The following is a 9,715-nucleotide window of genomic DNA, read 5'->3' as shown; positions in this document are numbered from 1 at the left end:
CAAATATGTTTATGATAGTCAAGCAGCATTAATTTGGAGAAAAAAAAACATTATGAATTTTGTAGAATTTTGTTGAAATGAAATGGAATCTACCCAAAAAAAAAGACGATTTAAATACTATTTTGTTTATAATTGGTGTGTGTTTCGTCTCTAAGGCAACACAACTGTCTAAGCACTTTGCTGCTGGTTTAAATTATTTAACGTATTTCGTATAAATTAGATATAATTCTACTTTCCATGTGTATAAAAAACTGATGGAGCTGCATGTTTTTTTTTTCTTAAAATAGGAACATTTACATTATAAAAAGTTCATTAAAAATTCTGTACAAAAAATCACAACAAAATAATTCGGCATGGGTACAATAACAAGTAGTAAAATGTCGGTTGAAAAATATATTTATATATATATTTCTTTAATTGGCCCACTATTGGTTGAAAAATTGCATAGATCCTAATTATTGCTTGTGATTACTATTTTTTTTTTTTCTTTTATATCTGGATCGGATAAATGACACGATGTCATAGATCGTTGCACTCCGAATTTAGGGAGTGGCGATTGGATAGAGGTGGGAAATAATACATTAGGTGGAACTGCAGGTTCCCGTATCTAAAGGCAGTAAGATCAAGTGTGTCACACCAGAGTGGGGCATTTGCACTTCTGCGACCCAAGTGTCTGCCCTTGTAAACAAGACAGTCTTGTCAAAGCACAGTCAGTTACATGAGTTTCATTCATTTGATCTTCCAAGGGTTAATCGTGAAAGATGGCATTAAGCTGGGCACTCATTACTCTTTCGTGGTGGGAGTGACCCTCATAGGACATCATGCTGTCTATTGGGATTTCACAGCGCGGAGCCCCAGTGGAGAACAATGATCCGTGGCCCTGGGCTGCTGCTGCCATAGTGGCCGCAGGATAGTGCATAGTGAACGCGTAGTTTTTATCGTACTCCGCAGAAGGCTCATGTTTAAAAGTAAAGTTCCCATTAACACTAAGGGGTGGGCTAAGGGGGCCATCAAATGATGGGCTGGTACAGTCAGTTACGGTGCTGTCAAAGAAGGGCTCCAGGGCTGAGCCATAGGAGTGCGGCTTAACGTGGAATACATGGGAGCTGTCCATGGTACCATAGGGAGGGCTAGGAAGACCCGGGGACTGGTAGGGGAATGGGTGCAGGGGGAAGGAAGCGCTGCTTGCTTGCATATGTGATGGGATATCCTGGCTCTGCTCAGGAAGGAAAGTTCTGGGGTTCAGCTGTAGGCACCCAGCTACTAGATTAGTTGTGGGCTGCGACAAACCTTTGCAGAGCGTTTGCACAAAGGACACCAAGTCGGGGCTTTTGCCGGACCGTAGAATCTCGGAGAGAGCCCAAATGTAGTTCTTAGCCAGGCGCAGAGTTTCGATCTTTGACAACTTTTGGGTTTTGGAGTAGCAGGGCACGACTTTGCGCAGATTGTCCAGCGCGGCGTTGAGTCCGTGCATGCGATTCCTCTCTCTGGCGTTTGCTTTCATGCGTCTGACTTTAAATCGCTCCACCCGGGCTTTCGTCATTTTTTTCTTTTTCGGTCCTCGTCTTTTGGGTTTTTGGTCATCGTCATCCTCATCATCTTCATCGTCGTCGTCCTCCTCCTCTTCATCGTCCACTTCATCCTCTTCCTCGTTCTCCTCTCCATTGTGATGATTCAGCGAATCCTCATCATCTTCTTTCATGAGACTGTCCAACTCTCCCTCCTTTTTCTCTAGATCGTGTTCATCCTGAGAGCTCAGACATTCATCCACCCATCCTCTGGAGCCTGGAGTCTCGGCCATAATCAGCCCATTCTCTCTATAGGATTTGGTCATTTTCAGATCTGGAGTAGGAGAGAACAAATAATCGTAAAAATGAATCCCGAAATGTACAAGCATTAGTTATGTTATATTTTATATCATACCCATCCCCTTTGCGCAATGCAAATAAAGTCGCAGTGCTCTCCCTGTGCAATAAGATCGCACACTGTTATGCAACTGGGAGATCATAAGAAGATTAGGAAAATATGATTTGCCTGATTAAAGCCGCTAAGCTGAGCAGAATGAAGAGAAATAAAAGATGTTGTGCAAATAGCGCTGCAACTTAATAGAGATGCTGTACATCTTTCCCACAATCAGACTGAAAAGCCCATGAATAGAGATTGATGGAAGAGCAGACGCACGCAGGCGCCTTGAGCAAGAGGCATCAGGTGCGATCTCTCTCCATTACAGACACCCCCATCTGCAGTGTGCTGGGTGCATGTAGCATTTTATGAACTGATCGGATGAAATGGTAGAAAAGCAAAACTTACTATGTATTACAAGTAATACTATGTATTGCTGTCCCGGTTTAGTTGATGAACCCAAATTGGGGGGGGACTGCGCTGTATGTAACAGGTAGTAACATATGTCCTGGGTACCAGTTCAGACTCCTCTGCACTAGAATAAATCCCAACCTGTCTCTAGCATTTTGTATCTAATTCTATTCTGTCAACAGAAAAGTTTATGCGCAAAGCTGCGTCAAACAGAAGTGCAGCCAAATACTAAATTGCGACTATGCTGAACCCCCGCATAGCAATGTGATGGACTGGATCAGTAGGAAAGTCCCATAGGTATAAGTTCAACATAAAAAGGATTCATAAATATGAACCTATATACATTTAAAGTCCCAGTAAAAATAATATTTAAATAAATTATTTTTTTATGTGGGTAACTTGCTTTAGTAAATCCTGAAGAGGACGAGTAGTGTAGGAAAATAATGATGAAGGCACATAATAATATATAAGGAATAGCAGAGAGGGTACCTACCTTGGCTGCAGTTCTCCTTGCCAGTGACCGTCTCATACCCCTCAGTGCTACAGAGTAGGGTTTCTGTGCAGAGCTGGGACTATTATTATTATTATTTATTTCTGGGGGGCTGTGAAGAGGCTCTCGGGTTTTATAGCGGGTCCCGTGACGCTAATAGACAAGTGACAGGGAGGAGGAGGAGGAGGAGGAGGGAAGAGTTGAAGGCATCCCCTAGCAGGTGGTTCTACGCATGCGCACATCCCTAGCTTTCCCCGGCACACGCCATATGGTCACTCAGAGAGAGAGAGAGAGAGAGGCAACGGCCCGCCAGTCACGTGATCCAACCCCCCCCCCCCCCCCCCCCCCCATCCATTTGTATTCAGCGCCGCTCTGTGTTCCATCCCTTTGTGGCCAGGGGAAAAGAAGTGGCCATCTGTCGCCAGTTGCTGCCTATGCGAACCTGTTTGTACCCGCAGGACAGGGTTAACCCATTCATGGCCTCTGCGGAGGGTAAAGTGGCAGAAGGAGACCGCTTGGGAGAGACCCCCCCCTCTCTTTTGCATAATGTGTCATTAATAAGGGGAAAACCTTGTACCATGCCCCGGTGTCTGGCGTGGGATTCCTACACTTTCTCCAATATGTTGTATTTGTAAGGTTCAAGTTAGTAGGGCTGATTGATCCCTGTTGCACTGTATCCTGACACCCTATGGGCCTCTCTCAGGGGGCAAGTACCTTCAAACTTGGGCCCTAATCTCTGTGATCCCACTAAGGTACTAACATTCCTCAGCTTCTCCAGGAAGAGCTGCCTTGCAAAATCCAACTAACAAATCCAACTCCAGTACCCAAGGCTCTGCTGGCAAAGTTCTGCAGCAGCTGCTGATTTAGTGATGAGCTCCCTGTTTAACTTCTACAAATATATCTATATGTGTGTGTATGTGTGTGTGTGTGTATGTATGTGTGTGTATGTGAGTGTATATGTATGTATGTATGTATGTATGTGTGTGTGTATATGCGTGTATGTATGTATGCATGTGTGTATGTGTGTATATTTGTATGTATGTGTATATATGTATGTGTGTGTGTGTATGTATGTATGTATGTATGTATGTATGTATGTGTGTGTGTGTATGTGTGTATATATGTATGTATGTGTATGTATGTGTGTGTGTATGTATGTATGTATGTGTGTGTGTATGTGTGTATATATGTATGTATGTGTATGTATGTGTGTGTGTGTATATATGTATGTATGTGTGTGTATGTGTGTGTGTGTATGTATGTATGTATGTATGTATGTATGTGTGTGTGTATGTATGTGTGTGTATATGTATGTATGTATGTGTATATGTGTGTATGTATATATGTATGTACTGTATGTATGTATGTGTGTATATATGTATGTATGTGTGTATGTGTGTGTGTGTCTTGTGACCCACTCTTCCAAGTTACTGATACATTTATCCTATATTATCTTCTTCCTCCTCTTCTGATCACCATTGGAACTGTCCCATTTCAATAGCTCCAAATTGCTCTCCAGCTGTGGTTAGACTACAGTTCCTACACGCACAGGCACTTAGAGATCAGCTGGAGTCACACACTTCTATTCTATTGGAAAAAAACTGTATGTGTAGCAATGTATATGTCTCTCCTTAGTTCCATTCATGTTCTCTAGGGGAGTTCTGCCTGTCTGTCCAGGTTTTTCCTCCATCGGTCTTTGGAGTCAATTTTTTTTCACTTCACTTATCAAATTATTATATTCTTATATATAACTATCAATTCTGCAGTGGCACCAATATCATTCCATAGAAACTAATTATATTATTTGGCACTGCCTGTTATTAATCATTATGCACTAAGCGAATCAGGTTTAAAATTCCTTCATATTCTGTTTGAACCGAGTTCATTGGAAATACATGATATATCTCACTACTAATATGAATACACAGCCAATTAATGTTATTGGGGGGGGGGGGGAAGGAAAAATATTTTCTTTTAATATATTATTACAGTAAACCCAAAGAATGTAGATTCCTATCACAAAGTATAGTTTCACAAGTTTGTATATATGTGTGTGCTGGGACTGCAGCGAAGGCAAAGGGGACAGAGGGAGTTAAAGTCCTGCTCAGTTAAACGCAGCGACCGCTTTTAGAGCATTTCCTACAGCAGTTACAAGGTCAGTTTATTTTTGTGACTATCCTCCTCTATGGGACCTATATCAGACGGAAAATGTAGCCCTGGATTTAATCAGAAATCATTTGCTATTTGGCCTCTGAATGTTCTAAATTCGGATTTTGCCAGGGCAGGTTTCCAACAGCGACAGATGCAAGATGCGACTCATTCATTATTTCAAATCAGTGTAATTGCCTACAGTAAGCGACTTTATAAAGACCGATGTGTCGACACTGATAAAACTCTATGTATTTACATAGTGAATAGGGGAAAGGAAAAAGTACAGATTAAAAGATATACTTTCAAAAAAAACATTTTCTAGTAGCGAAAGGTTTCGGTAAATGTTATCAAAGAGCTTGCAATTAGTTTCTTCCCATTATTATTATTATATTATAATTATAATTATTTATTTATGTTCTTGTTCTACTTTGTCTTCCCTTTCTTATTTTGGGCACAGAAAATCTCCTTTAGCAGCTTCTCCTGCTCCCCTTATTTTTGATTTGCCACGCAGTATTTCAGCTCATATTTTAAGCTGCACTTAAAGTTAAACCTTTTATGGGGATTAGGGGACACAAATGTGCCCTTTCCCAGTACATTAAGTGGGAAGTAGAATCCGTGGGCAAGTGTGACTACCTTATCATGCATTAGGCTCTAGTATACATTCATAGGAAGATTACAAATAACTTAATTCACTGTAGAATATTAATATGTTCAGGTTGATCTTCTTTTGCGGAATACTTTGCCTTTTAACGAATTAAAAGGCATTATTATTGCTGATATTATTAGGATTAGTATTAACCCATCATCTTTCAAAGGACACTGCCTCCGGGATCAAAGTTGGTTGTGTTACAGAACAGCCACATTTAATATGATCCAAACTCAATATTACAGATGACAGAATCTGGCGCAGCTCGGTGAGACAGGGAAAGAATGATCATGTTCAACTGATAACATTCACACATGTAGCTGAAAACGGTCCATTTCCCAGAAAACTGCTCACAAGGGAGCTGCCAGAGCGATGGACAGATGGGCCAGGCAGGTAGTGGGTATTGAGCGAGAGGCATGAGGGGAGATATGGAAGGGACTCTTAGCAACACCAGCTCTGGGGCAAAGGCTACAGCAGCCTTCAGTTACTCAGTCAGGGCACCTTTAACCTATTCGAGCCCGCTCGACTGTTTTACGAAGAAAAGTCAAGTTTCACAATGTTAGTTTTAGAAATAGAAACGATACTTGAATTAGAAGATTTAACGTCAAAGTGTTTTATTTCTGCCTATTATCAGGTTATAGTAGTAATTAATATTATTGTCACCCAGTTCTACACACTATTATATCATCTATCTATCTATCTATCTATCTATCTATCTATCTATCTATCTATCTATCATCTATCTATCTATCTATCTATCTATCATCTATCTATCTATCTATCTATCTATCATCTATCTATATCTATCATCTATCTACCTATCTTCTATCTATCTATCTATCTATCTATCTATCTATCTATCTATCTACCTATCTAGGAGGAGCATTCATCAAAACACAAGGTGCTACAGTCAATTTACCTATACAATAAAATGTAGCTATATGTGTGACATTAAACACTATCTAACTATGTTTTGCTGGGTGGAAATATGTTTACTCTATTTCATGTTAAATTCATAGTATAATTTATATATCTATCATCTATCTATCTATCTATCTATCTATCTATCTATCTATCTATCATCTATCTATCTATCTATCTATCATCTATCTATCTATCTATCTATCTATCTATTATCTATCTATCTATCTATCTATCTATCTTCTATCTATCTATCTATCTATCTATCTAGGAGGAGCATTCATCAAAACACAGGGTGCTACAGTCAATTTACCTATACAATAAAATGTAGCTATATGTGTAACAATAACATTATCTAATTATGTTTTGCTGGGTGGAAATATGTTTACTCTATTTCATGTTAAACTCATGGTATCATCTATCATCTATCATCTATCTCTATCTATCTATCTATCTATCTATCTATCTATCTATCTATCTATCATCTATCATCATCTATCTATCTAGGAGGAGCATTCATCAAACCACAAGGTGCTACAGTCAAATTACCTATACAATAAAATGTAGCTATATGTGTAACATTAACATTATCTAAATATGATTTTCTTTAAACTGTCTGTAGGAAGGTCTATATGGCACACACCAGCACAGACAGATAGACGATAGCAAGAAATAGAGTTTCAGTCGTGCAACAGATAATTGTGCAAAGGCCACACTTAAAAACGGCAGCGAGTCGGTTGCCCTCTGTGTAGGGAATAGCAGGTTAAATCCGAGCTGAGCCCCTGTAATTGCTCATTTGGGCAGTGAGTGCACTGGGCTCTGTATTGTTTGTTCCTGAGGCTGAAGAAGCTGTAAGTTGTTTTATCTGCGGATAGGGGGACAGGAGCCTAAAGCCACCCTAAAGCTGAGCCTCTCTAATTAATCCATGCGGGCTGTGAGTGCATTGAGCTTGGCCTCTCCATGACAGGGCTATGCCATTCTATAGTGAATGCGAGTCCCCCTGCCCCCCTGCCCAATGGGGCCCCTCTCACCCTCTCAATCCTTACTGTTGGCCAGAGGGAGGCACGCGAGTTGCACACGCACCAAACAAAAGCCTCTTTTCTGGCTGGATGAGCAGCCCCAGGGGGCACAGACACACACACACTCACACACTCACACACACTCACACACACTGACACACTCACTGGGGACTTAATCCCAACCGACCCAGCACATCTCAATCCTTTCTAAGCCAATAGCCCCCCTCCCCAAATCCCAACTGACTACTGGAGGCAACCTGCCATTTATTTATCCCCAGAGTCGAGATGATTATGGAAGCCCCAGTCATTTATTCATCCATATAAAGTCCTGTGGGCTAACATGGGGCTTCAGCCATCTCCCTAATCCCAAGCAAAGCCTACATCAGCGGACAATAGGGAAGGGACTAATTAAGTATAATCCACATGAACTCCTGTCCTGGCCTGGACGTCTAGTTGCTTTCTTATACATGCCCAATTTAAACACATCTATTTTAACCTAGTTAAAGTACAATTATATAAAATGACTAGAATGGTGATACCCCAACTGGGATGCAACTAATTCCATATTTATTACAGTAAATCCAAACTCCCTTATATTCAAGGCATTACCCAATGGACATGTAGTGGAATACTTTGGAGTGAATTCTCATAATATAATACGGTGTGTGTGTGTTTGTATCTGTTGGGATTAACTCATTCAGATTCAATGTAATACAATAATGTCCTATACGACACCCATTCAAACCCTTGGCGAGCTCGCATGATGCATTAAATCATCCCATAAATAATCAGGCTCGTCCGTTATTAAAATGTACAGGGCGGGAGAGTCCGTGTAAATCTCCGGGGCAAGCGGCATTATCGTAATTAATTTAATTGATTCACATTGCACCTGCGAGAGAGGCTGAACAAAAATCGCTTAAAGCTGTTATGCTAAAGTAAGGGGTTTTGGTAAATGATTTACTTTTACAAATAGGTCTACCCTGCTGGGCGCTAAATGTTGTTAAAACCAATAAACACTAGAGGCAAATTGGTAAATACGAGGAACCAGGGAGCACCGCAGTCATAAAACATTACTATCCAGGCCAATCGATAGGGAGAAGGAAACGGCCGCAAGAAGCGCGAATAGTCGCAGAAATAGACTCTGACGCGTGTCCTGCTTACGTGTTTCAGCTTGTCTGTAGGGAAGGTTCCATTATCACTAGCTTATGGGGCTTGTTTTTTATTTACCCTCTCTCCATGGCATTTCTATTAAGCACTGATTCATCTGATGATACTGTGAGTGCCACATCTCATAAAGGGAACATTTATAAACAGGATTTGCAGAATGTACAATACATCGATTCTTATGGCCCCACAGGATTAATAAGAGTGTTATTGTAACTTCTAGACTCTAATGAAGCAGGGTCCCATCATGGGATGGTTTATCTGTGTAACTTTGTTTGTAAGTGCAAGATTTAGTAAATACCCAGCTGGGGTTGGTAGTGTGATCAGGTACATGGCACTGTAACTACTGCCAGTTCAATATCAGAGTTAATGGCACTGTAACTACTGCCAGTTCAATATCAGAGTTAAGATGGCCATACACACATGGATATTATTGACGAAACCTCGTTTTCTATGATATTCAGTGCATGTATGGAGGATGGATAGCCACCGTCTCATCAATTGAAGGCGCCAGGGCAAAATCTACATTTAGTGCTGAATCCTAAAGGTCCCCATACACGGGCCGATAGTAGCTGCCGATATCAGTCCCTTGGACCGATTCAGCAGCGAATCTGCCCATGTATGGGCCCTCCCGTCGGGCCTGCTCGATCACTTCTCGATCGGGCAGGTTAGAAAATCTAGTCAGATCGGGGACCGCATGGACTTGTTGATGCGGTCCCCGGACCGACTTTGTCTATGCCCGTCATTATAATTCGATGGTTTGGCCCCAGGGTCAAACAATCGAATTACCCTGGATTCTCCCGATATTGCCCACTCGTAGGTGGGGGATGTCGGGAGAAGATCCGCTCGCTTGGCGACATCGCCAAGCGAGCGGATCTGCCAGTGTATGGGGACCTTTAGATAGGGGTAGAATCACTATTGTTTCTACCTCAATATTTGACAATTCAGCCCTGAGGGTCAATGGAGGGAACAAATGATCTTTAGAACAAATGATCGTAATTGGTTACTTGT

At 41.3% G+C, this 9,715-nt stretch overlaps 1 protein-coding gene across 1 annotated transcript; it reads right to left on the bottom strand.

Annotated features, from left to right (window-relative positions):
* Positions 1-487: 487 nt before the first annotated feature.
* Positions 488-2,894, bottom strand: neurod1 (neuronal differentiation 1). Its single transcript, NM_001097399.2, is given in 2 exon segments — positions 488-1,842; positions 2,807-2,894. A coding segment is annotated over 1 exon segment (1,086 nt). The 5' UTR covers positions 1,835-1,842; positions 2,807-2,894; the 3' UTR covers positions 488-748.
* Positions 2,895-9,715: the final 6,821 nt, after the last annotated feature.

This window comes from Xenopus tropicalis, chromosome 9, assembly GCF_000004195.4.
Source record: "Xenopus tropicalis strain Nigerian chromosome 9, UCB_Xtro_10.0, whole genome shotgun sequence".
Classification (NCBI taxonomy): domain Eukaryota; kingdom Metazoa; phylum Chordata; class Amphibia; order Anura; family Pipidae; genus Xenopus; species Xenopus tropicalis.
Note: the sequence above shows the minus strand (reverse complement) of the source record. Positions and strands in the feature narration are given on the sequence as shown.